General features: G+C 44.7%; 1 protein-coding gene across 6 annotated transcripts in view; it reads right to left on the bottom strand.

Moving 5' to 3' along the window:
- SFSWAP (splicing factor SWAP) overlaps positions 1-21,625 on the bottom strand; it is an 80,381-nt gene extending 58,756 nt beyond the window's left edge. The window contains exons 1-7 of one of the 6 annotated variants that reach the window (XM_055550688.1): positions 21,237-21,625; positions 18,538-18,707; positions 17,823-17,954; positions 13,548-13,633; positions 5,273-5,498; positions 4,256-4,368; positions 3,233-3,368 (exon numbers count right to left, since the gene is read on the bottom strand). In XM_055550688.1, coding sequence (XP_055406663.1) covers positions 3,233-3,368; positions 4,256-4,368; positions 5,273-5,498; positions 13,548-13,633; positions 17,823-17,954; positions 18,538-18,707; positions 21,237-21,454 — 1,081 coding nt within the window. In that variant the 5' untranslated portion in view covers positions 21,455-21,625. The other 5 variants (XM_055550686.1, XM_055550687.1, XM_055550690.1 and 2 more) reach the window with 5 other exon arrangements.
- Between the last annotated feature and the right edge of the window lie 36 nt (positions 21,626-21,661).

A 21,661-nucleotide genomic window follows, 5' to 3' on the forward strand; every position in this document is an offset into this window, starting at 1 on the left:
AAGAGAATGGCTGTTTCTGTGAAAATGAAACTGAATCCTTTAAAAGATGGGTTAAAACACCAATTGCTTAAAATACAACAACAAAAAACTGCTGTGGAACCCAAGGAGGGAGAAAGAACTGTCAAAGTGCAGAAGGAAGATACCGCAAGCCTGGGGTTCTGCTCTTGACGTGCACCTCACCTCACCTCAACTCACAGAACCCAGGCTGGCCATGGTGAGTACGCCCGTCAGAGGCAAGGGTGTGGCCCATGCCAAAAGTTAGTCAACAGGGGCACACGTTCAGGTACGCATGGACGGAGCATTTTCAGACCTGTTTTAATCACAGGCTTTCCTTAAATCACCAATTAATTCAGACTTCTATTATAACATGTCACTTGATTTATGGGCCACATCAGATGTGGCCCTTCGTTGTGCCTCTACTTTTTCATATTCTTGCTTGCTAATTTTCAAGAATCTAACCACAAATAAAAACAAACTTCTTTGAGAACCCAAGTACAGCTATCTGTATTTACTTCTTCTAAGCATTTTTCTGATCCAGAGCCAAATTCCAGCCCAGGGCTCTTCCTGGGAATACCCAGGCCACCTCTCCCACCCTAAGACTCTTGGATGCTAGATGGGCTGTTGTCATGGCAAACCAAGGGTCTGATCCTGGAGGGAGGGCTCTCAGGGAACGTTTCCTTCACTACGTGCTGTTCCCGCATGGCAAGTTCCAGGAAGGGGCCAAGGGGTCGTGCACACCACCCATTCACTTCCTACCGGGAAGCAATCTGGTTTTTGTCCTCCTCATTTCAATAAAACTGGTCTCGCTCCTCGAACAATGCATTTAAATCTGTGTGAAATCTGAAGGATGTTCAGAGCCTGCTCCCCAGCCTCTATGCAGAGCTGACTACTGCTGAGCAGTCTCCACAGAGGAGCTCTGTGACCTCCCTCTGACCCACAGCTTATGATCCCTCCTGCACCCACAGCAGAGGTTTGATGCAGGCACCTGTGAGTAGCATCTGGCTTGCTGCATGTTTTGCTGGCCTGCCTTATATTTTTACAAGATATGAATTCACTGCCAACATCTGTGAGTTGAGATGTTTCACCCAAACATGCTAGATTCCTTGCTTCTCTGGAATACCTAGAAGTTGGTCCCTGCCCTTGCCATGTCTAATCACCCACACGTTCTGTCAGCACCAACTCCTTCATCTCTGCGGGCCTGGGCAGATGTGAGGCTGCCCTTGATGCAGGGTGTGCCCAGGCAAGACCCCCCAAAGGCCCTCTGCTACTCATGTCTGTCACTCTTGCACATGTGTAGGAGATGAAGTGAAGTGAAAGTCGCTTAGTCGTGTCTGACTCTTTGCAACCCAATGGACTATACAGTCCGTAGCCTCTCCCTTCTCCAGGGGATCTTCCCAACCCAGGGGTTGAACCCAGGTCTCCTGCACTGCAGGTGGATTCTTTACCAGCTGGGCCACCAGAGAATGATGACCATCAAAACAACTATTTTGTTGAGGGGAAGAGCCAGTTACTAATGGTGCCCCCTGACTGGAGTATCTCCATCTGGGTTCATGGGTCAGGCAGGGAACCAAGACTTCTCACCTATGAACTGGTTCACAGAAGTTGCAGAGAGCAAGGGTGAAATTATACTGGGGGAAGAGGCTGCCATGAGTCACCCTGGCCTCTGGGGCCCCTGGTGGGTGGCAGAAGGGACTGAAGTCATGGGCTCCCTGGGACCTGCCCACACCTTTCACCTGCCATTACTTGGCCCAGACCACGGGACCTTGCAGTGAAATCCTGAGTCACTGAGCAGCTTCTCTCGCTCGGCTACTCCCCTGCCCAGTCCTACAGGGTCTCTAGACACACTGAGCCATTACCGATATCACAGTTAACTGCATGTACACTAGTGATAAGCAGCGAGAATAACCAGGTAACCGCCACTCAATCCCGAATTTCTATTCCTTCCCAATTTAAAGAAGTCTGATAGTTCTAGGAATCTAGTGGAGGTGCAGGGACAGCGCACTGAACTTAAGGGAATTCAAGGACGGGTCTGAAAAGAGACGGCAAGGAAGAAGGAAACTGGAGACGTCCGCTCAGCGGGCTTGCACCTTGGGCTGAGGCAGCAGCAGATTCGCCTGTGCGGGCTGTCTACACAGAAAGCCCCTGGGGAGTGATTTACAAAGTGCTGCGGGCATTTCTGCTTATTAGGACAGGTCCACCACACCCCAAGCCCAAACCCTAACCAGCAGGTGAGATGAAACGGGGCCAGATCTCTTTGATTTGAACATTTAAAAGAAATTTCATTTGACTTGATTTAAGCATTAAAGATGTTACCTGAGTTCTCTAAGAGTTTTTTTTTTAATAAGGACATATGCATTAAGTTCACTAAAGCAACTGATTTCTGAAGTCTAAAAATGTTAATTTAGCACATCAAAATTACACATTATTGCATGCCAGTGCCAGACAGGAAGTGCATAAGGACACAGTTATCATTTTTAACAAAAGCTTCATTCCCCCCAAACAAGCACTTTATACATTACAAAATGGAATTAACCTCAGGCTGACCCTCTAATCGCTGAGAGTGACAAGCTTTATAGATGGAGTCATTGTATCAGATACCAGATGTAGGCTGAACAGAATTCCCGTGGCTTTGCTAAAGGTTCTTCTCTCATTCAATATTTAACCTCTGAATAAAATAATTTTAAAAAGACCTGGTAGTAAGACCAAGGTTAAATACTTTCAAATAATTTCCTGAATAAAACTTCAAGATTTGCATTCTATTAGTAATCTTAAGATTAAGAAGAGTAGCAACCAGAGAGAATAAGTAGGAACCGAATACAATTCCAAGGTGCACATCAGACACTGTTTTAAGCCCTTTTTCAGCAAAGTGACCATGGCAGACAATACTACACGTCCACCAATGTCTGTTCTCCCTGCTCTTCTTAACAAACTGATTTTATTTAGGGCAGCAATGTGTCCAAATGAAAGTCCATTCCCCAGCCTACGCTGTAGGATGAGAAGATCATATGACACTGCTTTCTGCTCTTGCCTTCCTCTTCATCTGTCCTGGAATGCAGGGCTGATGCTGGGGATAGGACAGCCATCTTGCCAAAATGAAGCAACCAGCAAGAGGATAAGGCCACATGCTAAGGATGCTCAACATAAAGGTTCCTCATGGCACCTCTACCAGACCTGCCCGCCAGCTTTCAGATTTTTTTGATACCCTGCTGGGAGCGCACAACAAAATACTCACAGTCAGTGGTGTACTCCACCTGGGAGGGCTGCACAGCTGCACCATCCGCCGTGGGTGGGGTGGGGGCCGGGCTGTCGGCCTGGGCTTTACGGACCAGTGCTGCAAGGGGGTGATCAGGGTCTACCACCTTCAAAGGCTGCAAAGAGAGAAGATGCCAGGTCACACCATTTCCTGCATTCGGAGTCACGCAGAACCCTTCTGTGGCAAGGTTCATCTCAACTTTAGAACAGCATCTACGCTTCAGAAAAAACTCAGCACATGCATGTAAACATGCGTGCACACAAGGAGGTCCTGACTAATTGTGGCTGAGAGCTCTAGCCGGTCGTGAGATCCAGAGGAACTGAATAAATGAATCACTTCACTCTTCCTAATGACATGAGGGAAAGTAAGGACGGGAGATAGGACTAGACTGCTGCTGAGAAAAGTGTCAGCCTCCAAATTCACTCAAAATCTCAAACTGTGTCCCTCCTCAAAGTAATTTCTCATTTTTAATCACCAACAGCTTTTAAGGTCCAACTGATCAGCCGCACTGTGTGACTGCTGAGAAGATAAGCTTAGGTCTGAGGGACCCGTTTTCTCACATCACAAATGGCAGCATGAGGGCTGTGGATTAACTCCTAATGATAAGGATGAAAAAATAAATTTAGGTTTTTAGGTAACATATTATGTTTCCTGTGACAGATGGTTTCAAGCAGCACATACTCTGTGCACCTATAAAATCCTCTCATAATAAAATCTGTATGAAAAACCCATTTTCTAAGTCTTAACCAACATTTTACTCATTCTAAATATCCCAAATAGTAAAAATAATCCAAAATATAATAAAATGAAAATAATCTGCTTGTGATTATATAAAACAGGACATGTAAGAAATAAAGGGACCAAATCCTTTGCTGCCAAGTCAAACAAAACGGTGAAATATACCTCAATGATCATAAAACGAAATAGAGCTATTACACAAAAACATGCTTAACAACTTCCCAAGGTTAAATTAGCAGTTTTGTTCTGTAAGGAGACCAGCACCTTCATGAGCTCCTCCAGGCGGTTGCACTTCTTTGAGGCGAAGAGGGACGGGTGCAGGTAACTGCCGTCCTCCTCATCGTCATCATCTTCATTGTCAGAGCTGACGCCCGACTCTGAAAGCAAAGCACATTTCAAGACTTTAAGGCACAAGTATGTTGTGTGGGAATGTAGGAACAGACAGAGGCAGAACTATGTGCTGCCATTCCTCGGTTATCTGTCTAAATAATCCCTCTGGGAAATACTCCCCATCTCACTGCCCCACAAGTCACGCAACAGCAAGGCAGGTGGTGAGAAAGGCGTGGCCCAGTGGCAACTCCCCTCTGGCATTTACCGGTCGGGGGCCACTGAATATTCACATTTTTTACAAAAGAGGCAAAAATCTTACTGATTTATGAAGGTAAAATAACAGCAACAGGTATTTTAGAAACCTGCAGGAGACCAACATGGAGAGGGTAAGGTCTGTAGTAAGACTGACACAACTGATTTTGAAAATCATGTTTCAGCTGAAAGAAAAATTCAATGGCAGACAGATATACTGCTGTCTCAGGATGTTATTCGAAATACTTAATTAGCCTTTGCAGTAAGAACTCCACCTTTAGACACTCAACCCTACGCCCTAACCGGGCGTGTACCCTAGAACCATCCACGAAGCATGAGCCTGCTGCTTTCTCTGTGACACGTTCAACAGCCCAAAGGAAGGAATTATTTCCAACCTACATGGATATGCTCTGATGGCATCAATATTTAATTCTACATCACCAATCTATAAAAATATTAATTAAGAATCTAACATATTTTCAGACTTATCAGGAAGAGTGTCACACTAGACTACGGAGCACCAGCAGGTTTAATCCTCGGGCCTTGGCAGCAGGACTTCATAAACGTTCTGGAGGTTCTGCAGTGTAGACTTCAAGCTTGTATCTGTGAGGATGACTCTCCCTACACTTCTCCAGGGTCCCCCCTTACCCCTGCCCCACTCCACCCCAACCAACGCAGGACAGAAACAGTCTCACATACTCTTCTTCTCTTCACTTTTGTTTTCTGCCAGTACCGTATACCGTCCTTCTTTCATCGCTTTCTGGATGAATTTGTAGTAGGGGTTGAGGTAGTGATCGAAGCGTAGAAAGTCAAATTGAGAGTTTCGGGCCTGCTTGGCTTTCAGCATTATCTCGAACTGTGCACCTTGTTTGCACACGAAGTTGGCCGTGCGCTCAATGATGGCGTGCATTTTGGCTGTTGGTGGCTATGAGAAAACACACACATTCATGTCACCGGTTTGTTCTCTTGTTCACTGACTACGTGACTCAAAACATAGAAATGACCCTGGTTTTTATTGACAGCTATAAGAAATTACAGACATTTCAATAGGAAGAGCCCAGTTTGAACAGAGCGACACTGGCCCCTGTCACAAGACACCCAGTTTCTGAATTTTGTGAGGAGAAAACTCCCATGCTGAGGCAGGACATTCTAGCTTTGTACTGAACTGACAGGGGGAAGATTTCTGTAAAAAAATCAACAGGTTTCCGTATATTGGGCACCCTTAACCACGGTTCCAAGACAGGCTTCAGAGGGTTATGAATCTTCTGGGAAGTTGTACGTAAACTCGGCACATACGCATGCATATTCCTAGGAGAGGGTGAATGTTTCAACAAGCTTTTCAAGGATCTAAGAATCACTTCTCTTTGGGCTCTAGAATCACTGCAGATGGTGTCTGCAGCCATGAAATTATAAGACACCTGCTCCTTGGAAGAAAAGCTATGACAAACCTAGACAGCGTATTAAAAAGCAGAGACATCACTTAGCCAACAAAGGTTCATATGGTCAAAATCAGTTTTTTCCAGCAGTCATGTACAGATGTGAGAGCTCGACCATCAAGAAGGCTGAGCACCGAAGAAGTGATGCCTTCGAACTGTGGTACTAGAGAAGATTCCTGAGAGTCCCTTGGACAGCAAGGAGATCTAACTAATCAACCCTAAAGGAAATCAACCCTGAATATTCACTGGAAGGACTAATGCTGAAGCTGAAGCTCTAATACTTTGGTCACGTAACAGAAAGAGTCAACTCACTGGAAAAGACCCTGATGCTGGGAAAGATTGAAGGCAGGAGAAGAGGGTGACAGAGGATGAGATGGTTGGATGGTATCACTGACTCAATGGACATGGGTTTGAGCAAACTCAGGGAGATAGTGAAGGACATGGAAGCCTGGCATGCTGCAGTTCATGGGGTTGCAAAGAACTGGACATGACTTAGCAGCTGAACAGCAAGGTATGGTCTGGCCAGAACAGGGAGGGTTTCACCCACATTTACTGGGTGAATCATCTTGTTGCTTCAGAGTGAGTTTACTACTAGGAATCAGACCCCACCTCTCTCCTGCACCTGCTGCTAAGTTACCTCTACCACATACTGAGCTGAGCAATTCCTACCCACACATAGAGCCCCTCAGACCAGAAGCTGGAAGCCACACATCTGAAATACTTTTATTAATATCAATGAAAAGATTAATACTAGAAAATTACATGCAAATAAAGTGGGAAATGACCTCTCATTAATGACACAGTCAAGATGCTTATTGTCACTTGAGGCCTGAATCCTTCACAAAGTACCAATGCCTTAATTCTCAAACGTGACTCCTGAACTAATGACGTCCTTCACTCTTGAACAGCATAAATGTCTACAATTAAAGCTATTTACTGATCCTAAAATAAACCAGAGGCCATGTTAAAGGCCCACTGGGCACTTAAGTCTGGATGCTGATGCATGTTTTCAGTGGCTTTGCCTCAACAGGAAGATTAATTTTTGAGTCAGTGCATATATAATCATTTATGATTACTTCAGAATAATGACCCTTATAGGAAAATATACCCCCAACTGCCCCCACATGTAGAGATATTCTCTCATGACCCACCCACGTGTTGGGCAGTATTATGGCTACAGTGGTTACAGAGAAACAGGTACTTTCACAAAGCGATGATGAGTATAGAGAAACAAAGTACTTTATGAACGTCCTTTCAAGATCTGCTACTGAAGCAAGTGTATATAAGACAAATGCTTGGTCTGGAGAAAGACATTCTTTGCTCTGTCATGTAAGTTTTAGAAAAATCCTTTCCTATTTAAGAATATAATCATTGCCACCAAAAGATGAGATTTTAAGGATATGCTCAATGTTTAATACGCATGTTACAAAGACTGATACGGGGGAAAATGATTTTCTAATTTAAGAAAGTGACTGAGCCCAAGAAGGGGGGCTAACACCTCCCAGATCCCCCAAAATTAATGTGGCTCTAAGAACTCCAGAGTAGGAATTGAAAATGGGACAACAGTATGTGAGTTCAGAAAACCTGCACCAGTATGAGATTTCTGAAAAGCTCTGAAAAGACTGGAGCTCAGATCCAGGAGCTGGGGGAGAATGAGGGGCCAGACTGGGTGGCACATGGGGTGAATAAGTGAGGAACCTCAGGAGCAGCTGGGCTGGCCCTTTCCTCCTCTGTGATCATGAAAGTGAAAGTCACTCAATTGTGTCCAACTGTTTGCGACCCTGTGGACTATACAGTCCATCAAATTCTCCAGGCAGGAATACTGGAGTAGGTAGCCATTTCCTTCTCCAGGGGATCTTCCCAACCCAGGGATCGAACCCAGGTCTCCCACGTTGTAGGAGAATTCTTTACCAGCTGAGCCAAAAGGGAAGCCCAAGAATACTGGAGTGGGTAGCCTATCCCTTCTTCAGAAGATCTTCCTGACCCAGGAATCGAACTGGGGTCTCCTGCATTTGCAGGTGGAGTCTTTACCAACTGAACTATTAGGCAAGCCCTCTGTGATCACAGCCCCAAATAAATATCAGATTGAGTCATGAACTGCATTATAAAAACAAAACTGGATGTAACAGCAGGGAATATAGTGCTGTCAGGGGTGGAAAGGTCTACTGAAACCAGATTCAAAATCCTGAAGCCAGAAAGGAACATGGTGACATATGTGTTTTTGCAAATATATTTAAGTTCTGCATGGAAAGAGGGACAAACAGTTAAGAGACAAAGCACAGAAGAACAAACATGCACAACACGTGCTGGACCAGGGGTTAGTCAGCGCTCATCATATACGGACAGTCCTCACAATCTCCTGAGAAAACACACGGACTCCACAGGGACATGGGTAAATGAAATTTTTCCCCACCCCCATCCCATGGCAACACACCAGCTGAACACATGGTGAGAATTAACACTCTAATCAGAACAACCTTCAAAGAAGCGTAACCGTGTGGCCCCAAGTTCTGCAATGGCTCTGGGCTGCAAGTGCAGGCCTGACCCACAGGATGACCTGGGGTGGCTGCTCTTGACAGCTCTAGCCTGTGTCCCCGTCACAGATATACTGGTGTCAGGGAGACTGAGCAGCCGAGCAGCACAGTGCCTGGCTCACAGCACCTCCTTAATAAACACTCCTTAGCTGCTGTTGCTATTAACCTACTGGACGGAAACCCAGCCCATGATGGGAACTGTGCACTGAATCCTTCCCCCTTTCCCTTCTGTCCATAAAGTAAGTTAAACAAGCACATTTCATTGGAAGGACTGATACTGAAGCTGAAGCTCCAATATTTTGGCCACCTGATGCAAAGAGCTGACTCATTGGAAAAGACCCTGATGCTGGGAAAGATTGAAGGCAAGAGGAGAAGGGGATGACAGAAGATGAGATGGTTGGATGGCATCACGATTCAATGGACATGAGTCTGAGCAAACTCTGGGAGATTGTGAAGGACAAGGAAGCCTGGCATGCTGCAGTCCACGGGGTCGCAAAGAGTCAGACATGACTGAGCGACTGAACAACAAAGCTCATTTCCTATGTAAATACACTCAAATGGGTGTGCTGAGCAGCAGCACTTCTGGTCCCCATGGCTTGAAGGAAACGTAAGGAGGTACAGAACAGACAGGCCCAGAAGGTCCATGGCATCTCAGGTGGGTGAGAGACCAGGTTGAGACACGCCCTCTACCTTCCCTGCAGTGCAAGACAACACAACCACAAACGGGCCTGGGCGTGTGCAGAACTCGGGAGGTGACAAAGCCTGGGAAAGGAACAGGTAACTGAAAACACCATTAAGACAAGCATTGGGCTACACATTCTGGCAAAAACTAGGTCCTTAATTCCCAAGAAACATACAAGTAGCCCCACAGAGGCAGTATAAAAAGCTAAAATAGAGCTGTGAGGCCACCTGAGGGCTTGAGTCTAGTCTAGGGGCTGGACCTGAAGCAAGTGGCCAGCCTCGAGCCTGCAGCAGCACGCGCCCCCAGGGTGCCGTGACCTCTTAACTGCTCCCAGCCCGTCACACGAAACCCCAGAGCCCCTGAGCCACTGGGTTCTAAACCAAAAGCTTAATTTAGAAACCAAGAACCCCTAAAGCACCTGCTCTCTTTACCATCCCCAGCCCCGCATGGCCAGGAGCTAGAGAAGCCCCTGCCCACCCAGGCAGCATGCGTCCATATAAACACATGCCAGCAGTTTCAACATTTAGTAACCGAGATGGAATATATGACACAGACATCTGTCTACTAGAGCTTCTCCACTAATGTGGACATGACAGTGTATAATGCACACAGCAGATCACTGCTCCAATTCACAGTGATTATGAAAAATCCACTACTGACATCACCATAAAGGAAAAGCAAGCTGTCCACTGGAGACCCAGGGAGCACTCACAACTGGTTTCTACACAGAGCAATTTCCTGCTCAAGAGACCATTATATAATAACATCAGAAGAGAGCAGACTTCCAGTTCAAGACAGTGGAGCAGAAGGACATGTGTTCATCTCCTGCGAGAGCACCAAGATCACAACTAGCTGTTAAACAACCATTGACAGGACACTGGAACCCCCCCAAAAAGATACCCCACATCTAAAGACAAAGAAGAAGCTGCAGCAAGACTGCAGGAGAGGCACAATCACGATAAAATCAAATTCTATACCCACTGAGTGGGTGACCCACAAACTGGAGAATAATAATACCAAAGAAATTCTCCCACTGTTGTGAAGGTTCTGAACCCCACGTCAGGCTTCCCAGGCTGGGGATCCGACAAAAGAACTGGGCATCCCCAGGGAATCTGACCTTGAAGGCCAGTGGGATTTGATTATAGGACTTCCACAGGACTAGGGGAAACAGAGACTTTGGTCTTGGAGGGCACAAAATCTTGTGAACACCAAGACCCAGAGGAAAGGAGCAGTGACCCCACAGGAGACTGAACCAAAACTACCTGCTAGTGTTGGGGGGCCTCCTGTGGAGGCAGTTGGCAGGGGCTCACTGCGGGGCCCGGGGCACTGGCAGCATCAGGTTGGGAGGGTACCCGTTGGAGTAAGCCCTCTTGGAAGTCACCATTAACTCTACCATAGAGCTAGCAGATCCCAGAGCTGAGTTGCCTCAGGCCAAACAACTAGCAGGGAGGGAGTGCAACCCCACCCATCAGCAGATAATTGGATTAAAGCTTTACTAAGCAAGGCCCTTTCACTTTTCACTTTCATGCATTGGAGAAGGAACTGGCAACCCACTGCGGTTTTCTTGCCTGGAGAATCCCAGGGATGAGGGAGCCTGGTGGGCTGCCGTCTATGGGGTCACAGAGTCGGACCCGACTGACGTGACTCAGCAGCAGCAAGCAAGGCCAAGGCCACCAGACCAAGACTCAGTTTTTCCCATGCCAGTCCCTCCCATTAGGAAGCTTACACAAGCCTCTTAGCCTCCTCCATCAGAGGGCAGACAGAATAAGCAAGAGGCACAGTCCCAAAGCAGCTAAAACAAAAACCATATTACAGAAAGTTAATCAAAATGAAAAAGCAGAGTTATATCCCAGATGAAGGGACATCATAAAACCTTAGAAAACTGACTAAATGAAGTGGAGAAGGAACCTGCCAGAAAAAGAATTCAGAATAACGATAGTGAAGATGATCCAGGATCTTGGGAAAACAATGGAGAAGATGCAAGAAATGTTTACCGAAGACCTACGAGAACAAACTAACAGATGAATAATACACTAGAAGGAATCAATAGCAGAATAACTGAGGTAATTGAGGCAGAAGAACAGATAAATGACCTGGAGGACAGAATGGTGGAAATCACTGCCTCAGAACAGAATACACAAAAAAGAATGGAAAAAAAAAAAGAAGACAGCCTAAGAGATCTCTGGGACAATATTAAACGTACCAACATTCACATTATAGGGGTCCCAGAAGGAGAAGAGAGAGAAAAAACCTGAGAAAATATTTGAAGAGAAAATAGCTGAAAACTTCCCTAACAAGGGAAAAGAAACAATCAACCAAGTCCAGGAAGCAGAGAGTCCCAGACAGGATATACCCAAGGAGGAACACACTGAGACACACAGTAATCAAACTGACAAAAATTAAAGAGAAAGATAAAATATTAAAAGCAGCAAGGGAAAAACAACAAATAACATACAAGGAAACTCCCATCAGGTTTATCAGCTGATTTCTCAACAGAAACTCCACAAGCCAGAAGGGAGTGGCAAGATATATTTAAAGCAATGAAAGGGAAGAACCTACAACCAAGATTTCCCTACCCAGCAAGACTCTCATACAGATTTGATGCAAAAATCAAAAGCTTTCCAGGCAAGCAAAAGTTAAAAGAATTCAGCACCACCAAACCAGCTTTACAACAAATACTAAAGGAACTTGTTTAGGCAGGAAACACAAGAGAAGCAAAAGACCTACAGAAGATAAACCCAAAATAATTAAGACTATGGTAATCGGATCATATGTATCTATAACTACCCTAAACGTAAATGGATTAAATGCACCAACCAAAAGACAGAGACTGACTGGGCAGCTGAAAACATGCGCATGTATGCACTTCCACTGACCACATCACTCTGCTTGACACCCCCAAACTGTATGTAATTTTTTTATACTGTGAAGTTAATCATGTTCCCATTATGGCTTGCGACTGTAATCATCTTTTACTTTTTGTCTGGTCATTGATTGATAAACATCTTTCTCTATTGTGATTATGTAACTATTACTCACTTAATACCATTGTACCATGACTGGTCAACAGAAAAACTCTGTATTACCAAAACTGAAGAGGAAGAATCATCAAACCCATGCTGCACTAAATATGGGAGGTGTCATGCACACGTGAGGAGAATGCGAAAAACTAGAATTTTCAGTGTCCACTGTTGATTCAGTGATGCTACAGCGGGACACACAGAAGTTCCTGGTATACCCACATCCATGGCAGGAAGATGCCAAAGAAAAAACTTTACAGTGAGCACAAATAGCCCTTTTCTGGGTATGTACATGCAACAAAAATGTTTTAAACATTCCTAATAAACATGTAGGGATGCTACAAAGCATAGCAATTTATGATGGCCCAACAGTTAAAAGACTGTGAGTCAGAGTTCCTGCCTGCTGTGTGTGACCCAACTTCTTCACTTCTCTTCATCTGTGAAAGAGAGACAGTAACAGGAAGCTACTTCATAGGACCACCAGCATTAAATGAGGTAATAGGTGGAAAACCCTTGATGAGGCCTGTCACAATGTAACCTTAACCAAATGTAGCTGAAATAGCCAGGTGAGCGGAGATTAATCCAACTCTGCCAGTAACCAGCTGCAGGGCACTAAGGTGGAGAGGATGCCACCCAGGTGTTCCTCCTGAGTGCAGGGGCTGCCTGGAGATACCACAGGGTCTTGACATACTAGAGAGGAAAACCAGGTGGAAGTGTGCCAAGGGAATGTCAAGGTGAAGACACTTATCTTGCTACTGCTGCCGTTCAGTCGTGTTGGACTCTGTGCGACCCCATAGACGGCAGCCCACCAGGCTCCGCCGTCCCTGGGATTCTCCAGGCAAGAGCACTGGAGTGGGGTGCCATCGCCTTCTCTGGACACTTGTCTTAAGTGCCCACAAAAACTATAGTAGAGAAAGATAGGGCAAAGCAACTTTACTGAAGCCAAGCTGCTTTGAGTAAGAGGGTTTTTACACCTAAACGTGGCTAAGTCTCCTCACCAGGAATTCTGACTAGGTTTTTCTGCACTGGTAAAACCTGGGGATTCAACCACATGGTCTCTGAGAGTGAGCCAGCTCCCCCAGCCCCCGATGCTCTGGTCTAGTGATTCTACTGTAATGTTTCTCTTTTTCTTTAGAGAAAAGTAGGTGGTGTGTGATGATTTTTCCTCCATTAACTCAAAAATAAGTGTAAAGCATCACACAAACTGTACGGCGGCTGTGACTGTGGTGAGGCTCTCACATGAGTACTTCCCGGTAAGTGCTAACAGCGGTGAATAGCATCGTGAAGGACAAAGACACCTACCAGCTCCACATCAGGCGGCACGTTCAGTCCTAATGGGGCAATGAAAGGCTCCTCGTTTTCCTCCAAATTTTCAGCCTCATTTTTTTCTGTATAAAAAGAAAACGTAAAACGTCAGAACCACAATCTGAAAAGAGGGCGCCACCATCAGTAAGCAACGGTGGAGGGGAGAGCGGCAGGAGCATCACCTGGCCCCTCGTGGTCTTGTTGTACATCAGCTCCCAGAAACACTTCTAATCTCTATTCTGTGTTCACTGTACCACCTGTGGGCAAAAGCACCTCACCAGATCCCAGAGGGGCTGGGGTGGCGCAGCATGGGGCCATGCCTCCCTTGTTCTTGTTTGTTTCCTCCTAGTACAGACACAGTGGCAGCATGGACTCCAGGGCCATGGCGCAGGTGCAGGGAGACAACGCATGAGACTGTTTCCACCCCAAGGCTCTGCACGCAGCAGGCGTGTGACACACTTTTAGCTCTCCTCCTTCCCAGCCCCTCTGATCTGCTAAGCCCACCCCCCAAACTATCTCGGTGGGTTCCCCAGAGGGCCAGGCACAGCACAGGGTGCTCTATTGCAAGACGACCGTTTTCATCACTGAACCATAAAATCCCTGCATGTAACTGCCAAGACCTCTCCACCCAAGCAAGCCACCTCTCTCTTCACAAATAATCAGATGTGTGTCTATTTTCATTTCTTGTTTAACGGTTCACTTAACAAACATCTGTCTACTGGAAGTCAGACAAGACACTACACACTGCAACTTTCTGAATTCTAAGGTACCTATATACATCTCAATTTAATGAACAATTTAAGAGGATATAGTGAAATGTATGAAAACATACTAGAAAACCAAGCTAACATTTTTAAGAATTTCACATGTACTTATTTCTTCAAATAAGATAATGTGAAATAAACATTAAGTCTTCATCAAAACAAATATCTCCATTGTACATAATGGATTCTATTGAAGAGACAACAATTTCAAACTTAATTCTCTGCGAAGCCAAGAAGGAATTTTATATAGGCTTCACAGCACACAAAGACCTGCTGACTGCAGTCTGATGAGACAGAGTGATTTGCAGTATTCATCACTGACCCACAAGCTCACATACCCTTCCTCTCTCCCAAGAACTGAAGACTTACTATGGCCTGAAAGCTCCCTGTAATCAGCAACCCATCTGTTCAGCTCCAATAACCAAATGACACAGCAGAACTGGTAAGTATTAGAAACACTGGTTTGCAACATGCCAAGTAACAGCTTAAAACCCCCAAATTTCTTTGGGAATGAGGCCAAAGGTGTGAATATATAAAAGTATAACTTTACCATATCTCCCTAAAATGACAAAGTGGTATAAACTTTGTTCAAATAGCCTTTCCTTAAGTGCTAAGCTGTTCTCAAAAATAAAGGAGCTTGGAGCAAAAGAGCTATTTGGAACAGGTAGGTTACAGATTTGCTCTGTTCTTACACATACTTTTCTTCACAGAAAAATGGTTTTAGTAGCACAAAATAAAAACCAATTTTTGTAATGCTAATTCAGATTCAAATACATTTAAATCTTTTCTTGTTAAAAAAAGGGATAGATGATGATGAAAACCTGTGAAAATAAAGGATGGAACTGGGTTGGCAACAGTAAGCTGCAGAAAGGGAAGAGAAAGTTACACAGAACTAAAGGCACCGTCAAAGGCTTCTGGTTAATATCACAAGGGTTTACAGCAGTTGAACACCAGGACAGTGCAGTCGCCCCTCAGTGTCTGCAGGGGCACCAAAATCCAGGGATGCTCAAGTCCCAGAGCTGGTCCTCTGTATCTGTGGCTCCACTTCTGTGGATTTGACCAACAGCACAGTACTGCTTTTTATTGAAAGAAGAAAAAAATCTGAAAATAAGCAGACCTCTCCAGTTCACACCTGTGTTGCTCAATGGTCAACTGTATGGCATTTCTGGAAATCAAGGAATATTGAGACATGTTGGTGACTCAGAAAAACAAACCAAAATTAAAATTTTAGACTGTAAGATAATGCAGCAGTAAAGTACAATCTGGTTGGTAGTGGTACTGGGTACCAAACTATTCTATTTAAAAAGTGTGTGTATGCATAGGTACACATGCAAGTATGTATGTATGTGTGCGTGTGCATGCGTACATGTTATTTGTATATGTGGCATTTTACTTATACTAGTGTAAATTAAAAGTTGAGCTGTAAGTTTTACAGGGCCCCAACTTCCATTAAAAAAATTAATCAGCACACAAAGCAAAGTTCTGAGAATGTGGTTACAGAAACAAGATTTAAATATGGAGAATTTACATTAAAGAGAAAACACAGTAAAACTCGGAAGAGAAACTAAGCCACATTGAAGTTCTTAAAATTCAATGTTGTTATTTAGTTGTTAAGCTGTGTCCAAAGCTTTTGCAACCCCATGGACTGTAGCCCACCAGGCTCCTCTGCCCATGGGATTTCCCAGGCAAGAATACTGAAGTGTTTTCAATAATCTAACCATATTTGACATCAGGTAGCCCAACAATTACACTGAGACAGGTGCCCAACACCTAGAACAGGCGTTTGCGACATCTTTCTGCAAAAAGCCAGACAGTAAATATTCCTGGCTCTTTGGCCAGGTGGCGTCTGTCTCAACTACTTCACTTAGTCAATGAAGTGCAAAAGCCACACAGACAAAACAGGGACAAATGAGCATGGCTCTTCCAATATAACTTCACAGAAATGCGCCAACTGGGTCTTCAGTCATAGTTTGCTGATCCCCAATCTAAACTGTTAAAATATTACTGTAGATTTTCCCTAAATAGTCGATTGACCTTGCAAAAGACATCTGGGTTCTACGAATCTCAGTTCTTTCATTGTGAAATGGGGATAGTGTACATTCCTTCCTTCTGATTGAACACTGCATATTTAAAGCACACGGAATGTACAAGGCTCAGAGACAACAAAATTGGAACTGTCCGGAATCCTAAGATGGACGACTTAGTCTAGATTAAGGAATGAGTGTATACTTCTCAAACCTGCAAGAACACGTCCACCGCACCCTAACTTCTGAGGTCTGCTCAGATTCAAAAGTCAATGCTAGAAGGTGTTTAATACCTTAACTAGGCTTTAACTCAATATAATTAAAATTACATCTGGGAAAACTCTTGAGAAGCTTGCAGAACAGAGCTGTGTAACAGTGATTCTTATGTCCATAAAGTAATGAGCAGAATGAAAGCAAGGGCCATGAGGCAAGTGTCTGCATGAGCTGGCCCCCACATCTTGCTGTCATGCCCCGCGGTGAAGAAGCTGGGAGAACCCTAGAGAGGCTGCAGGGCAGACGGCATTTTAATATTAACTGCCACAGTCACTTCATACTTGCCGGAAGATTTGTTACTTGAGGAGAAAACAATTAAGTAAGTCCATATCACAGGTTCAGCTAGCTCCAGAATTCCATCTCTCTATGATGTGATTCCAGTTCATTACTCCGAACATTTGAATAGGTTTCTGAAGTTCTTCTTCTCTTTAAACAGAATATCCTGAATAAAGTGATCCACTCAATGTTTCGAGTGTGTTATCATTATTGATGATTCATGACTGATCATGAATGCAGGGCTGTAATAAAGGTGTTCTCAGGGCTTACCAAAGTGAATATGGACTTTATTTTTGAATTGCACAGCTCCAGTTTTTTTTAGTAGCACTATCGTTTATTTAAAAAAATATTCAGAGTTAATCCAAAAAGGCATAAATTTAGAATCTTTATTTCTAGGTAAATATTACTTACTTCAAAATACTGTGGTAAGTCTACATCCTAGGGCCTATCGAGCCTAACCAAGACACCCTGTGCTATCTTCTGCTTGATAATAACTGACTCCACAGGTGTCCTTCCACTGGACACCTGTCATTATTTCACTCATGGAGTGGCTATGAAGAAGCAGGTTAGCAGGAGGGTGGTTAATGCCTGTCCCTTCACTGCCCTGTGAATGAGTTACTGTGGATTTCAACACATACATTGTCCATCTGGAAACACAGAATCCAGAGTAACTTCCTGCTCCATATATCCAAAAGAAAGAAAGGAAAAGGCAACCAGATCCTTGGAAGATAACTGAACTCTGAATTCATTCCCCACTTCCAACAACAATTCCTTTCCTACTTCTTAGCTTTGTTTTACCCTAACATCAATCATGTTTCCTCTCTGTCCCACGGTGACACTGCGGCTGTTTAGTGCCCGTAATCGTGCTCTGAAGACTCTATGCTTACACGCAGTGCCTGCCCAACATCATCACCCGGGCAGACCCCTCACCTCACCTCTCTGTTTGGAAGGTTCCTCTTCCTCCGTGGGTTCGGATGGGTCATAGTAATCACTGCCGTACGTGAATCCCACTGCATTATAGCTCCCGTCCTCCGCCAGTGCTTCACTCAACCGCTTGTATTCTTCCTCTTGAACAAAAATGAGAATTATGTTAACAGAAGCAGAAATTTACTGAGAAACATTTTATATATTTCTAAAGTTGTGGCTATCAGTAAAGCATACAACACACTTTTTCCAACCTCTTTTCGAGGCAATAATGTTTTTTAAAATTTCACACTTCACATCTATCAATATGTACTTTTGCCAGTACATGTTTACCACAGACAGCGGATTACACGTCTTTTGTGGAAAATTTCTTCCTGCTGAGAAACTTGGGGAGTAAGAACTGTATTAAAGATTGTTATGGCAAAGACAAGAACATCAATTTTAATTTATACGATACTGTTAAAGAAGAACAGTTAAAGAGTTTGGTTTTTGTTTTTTCAAATCCCAGTCTGCCCTCAAAAGCTGGGAAAATTCTCTGTGGCTCTATATATAAACTATCCTGAGGTCCTCTCAGAACGCAAAGACTGCTGTTTTTCCAATCCACTGGGTACTGTCAAGATAATATCAGAAAGAGTGAGTATAAAAAAATGAATGGGAGTAAACTTTTAAATACTTAAAATTTTTTTAAAAAGTTTGTTGCTTAAGTAAGTTTTTCTTGAGCAGTACCTTGCCTTGCCTCCTCCTCAAGCAAGTCCGTATGCAAGGCTAAATACCTCTCTTCATCACACAGGGTCTCTATTCGTGCCTCCTCTTCGGAGAGCTGGTAATCTCTGTTCCATGTGGAATACTCAGCATCGTACTCAGAAAGGTCATGCAGGTGACCGCGCCCATCATATCTGTAATATGAACATACTGGTCAATGGGAAGAAATTAACGTTTGGGTTGGTTCGTGTGTGACGTTTTCTATGTATACTTACCAATTAAAATAAAGAAATAAAAATATTAAAGCAAACATAAAAATGCTTCTCATTATATTTAATTTGGCTAGTCATATCTCACCTACTTTTAAACTCAAGTTATCTTAACAAAGTCTAAATTCCTTTCTAACATTGATAAAACTTATAATTAAAGGTAAACAATCCTTTAATAGCTTAAATGGTATCCACGTCAGTGGCAGTTCTTACCCTTTATGGTTTGGTTAACCATTCAATGCCATTTGTAAGAAAAAAAAAAAAGAAAAAAAACTTTTTTTTCTGAAAAGTCAAATATCATAGCTTACATTCACACAAACCGAATACATAAATACCTATCCGTAAGAACCAAACGGTCGAAATTTCCTCGCTTCTTTCTGCTAGTCCCGAACTCTCAGGAGAGATCTTCACCAAAGAAACTTGCGTCCATTGGAGGTAAAATCTTGGCTAGGCTCGCCCCCTAGCCACTTGGCTGAGGAAATAAGTGCTGGGTTATGTGATAGAGAGACACACATACATAGGAACAGTGACATATACGTGCAGTTTAAGGAGGTTCACTAGAAACAGAGCAAAACTATTAGAAGACGCAGCATAAAATATGTGCTTCTAAACTTTACGCCCCCAGGATATAACATACATGAACACACATCCATGTGCACTTGCGCGGACCCATAGGTATGTTAGCCAGATGAAGACTAAGGAAGCACTTTCTGCTATGCTTAAAATACAAAAAGTTCAATGAAGATGCTGTCAAAGTGCAACTCTCAGATAATGAGTGAATTAGGGAATTTTACTTAAAACACTCAGATTTAGGGTTGCAGAAACATGTAGAGAGACAAAAGTCTGCTTAATTTTTTAGTGCTGACTTTTGTAATGAGGACTAGAAAATACAGGGGGGAAAAAGACATTTACAGGAAAAAAGGCCAAATATTTCAGGGTAGCCAAGTTATTGCATATTATTAAATTTAAAAATTATTTTTACTATGCTGTAAACCTCCTTAACTTACAAATGTAGATCATTATCTTAAAATATTACACATCTACATGTGTAGCGTTTGCTCCCCACTGGTTTTGGAAGACCTAACTCACATCATGTACAGAATGATATGGAAAACTGTAAAAAAAAGCTCAGACTTCCTCGCTTATCAAACTTTAACAATACCACAAGTAACACTTTTCAAAAGGAAGCCACCTGACAACTCAGGCAGCATCATTCAATAGAAACCATGGTTTGAAGGTACAGCATGCTTGAGCAGAGTGCCGGGGCCCTCAGCTCCAGACCTGAGCTGGCGACCCTCCCTCCACGAGTTCTTCTTGTCTAGATCTAACTCCAAGTGGAAACGTTGGGGATGGAAAAGGCGTTTGGTCATTAATGTGTCCATTCTGGCAAGCTCAGAGGTCATCCCTATAGTCAGGTTCCAGGGCTTTGTAGAATCCAGTTTTAATTGTCTCAAACGATGGGCTTCCTTCACTCGGAGAGACTATTCCACAGTTTAATGGTTGGTCACGGTTACTTTTCAGTCTGGGCCCCAGAAGCAGAGTTGCCGAATTGGCAAAAACCAAACCCACAAACAAAAATCCCAAGGAGAAAGAGGGACTGAAAACATGGGAGGGGAGGGGAGCAAACAACCTACATCATGTAAGGTCACCCTTTTCAAATCAAACATCTTTAGAAACTCCAGTCCCAGGACCCCTCTGTCCAAAGTGGCCAAACACCCTCCAGAGTGACTACCTAAAAGCATGTTTGATTTGAAAAGAACATACTTCTGTCTCAGCTCCACCCTTCAGTTTTAAGAGACAGTGAAACCAGCCCTAAGAACAGTACCTCTAAGAGCAAGGCCAGTGTCTGCAAAAAGTCAACTGGCCTTCAATGATTGGCAACTTCAGCCTCAATCTGTGAAACTCATCAGATTAACACAGGAAGGGGGAGGAATGGGTGGGTGGGTGGGGGGGGGGACATCAAATATCATGACGGCGCTCCACAGAGAGCCTTGGGGATAGAGAGGTTCAAAGCCAACTCTTGGGGTCCAAGAGGTCTCTAATCGCGACATCAGCTTGCGGCGTTTCGGGTTGCCCTCCCACCACACGGAGCTGTGGGCGCGCGGAGGGCCCCAGAGCGCCGGTCAGGAGAGGCCCAGGGCCCGGGCAGCTTCCACTGCCCGGAGTGGCAACTGCAACCCAGCGACAAGAGTGAGGGGTCGTGAGGGGCTGCGGGAGCAGAGACGATCCCTCCGGCGACAGACGCGGCACGCAGCTCCAGCCAGTGCCTTAGGGCAGGTTTCACCATCCCCTCCCCCCCCAAAACCAGGGGGATGTGGGGACAGGGGAGGGGGTGTCCCCCAGATCCCCGATGACTCCAGAAAACCCCTTTCAGTCCTGGCCATCAAGTCAACATCAGACGAAATCAAGCGGGCGAGGGAAGGGGAGGACCGGCGGGTGGGGGGAGGAACCGACCTGTCGATGAGGATCTTGTGGTCCCCCATCCAGGGGATGAGGTGTTGTCCCTGTTCCTGGGCCAGGGCCCTCTCATCGTCTCGGAACAGCTTGCAGGCATAGCCGAAGACCAGCAGCTCCACTCGGTTCCCCCCACCGCCGGCACCGCCGGGCCCGGTCTCCTCCTTCGCGCCGCTTTTCCTCTCGGTTTTGGTGCGGCCTCCGCTCGCGCCGTACATGACAGCGTCCTCGGCGTCCAGGCTGGTTTTCTTCTGCGCCGCGGCCGATGTCCCTGAAGCCTCCGCTTGGCCTACCCGCTCAGTCAAGAGCGGCGCATCCCTGCCCCAAACTAGACACTGCCGCCATTGCGGGCAATAAAATGGAGGAGCGCAACTTCCGGCGAGGTGCAGCCCTACTTCCGGCGAGCAGATTCCACTGATTAGTTA

The sequence above is a fragment of the Bubalus kerabau genome, chromosome 16 (genome assembly GCF_029407905.1).
Source record: "Bubalus kerabau isolate K-KA32 ecotype Philippines breed swamp buffalo chromosome 16, PCC_UOA_SB_1v2, whole genome shotgun sequence".
Taxonomy (NCBI): Eukaryota; Metazoa; Chordata; class Mammalia; order Artiodactyla; family Bovidae; genus Bubalus; species Bubalus kerabau.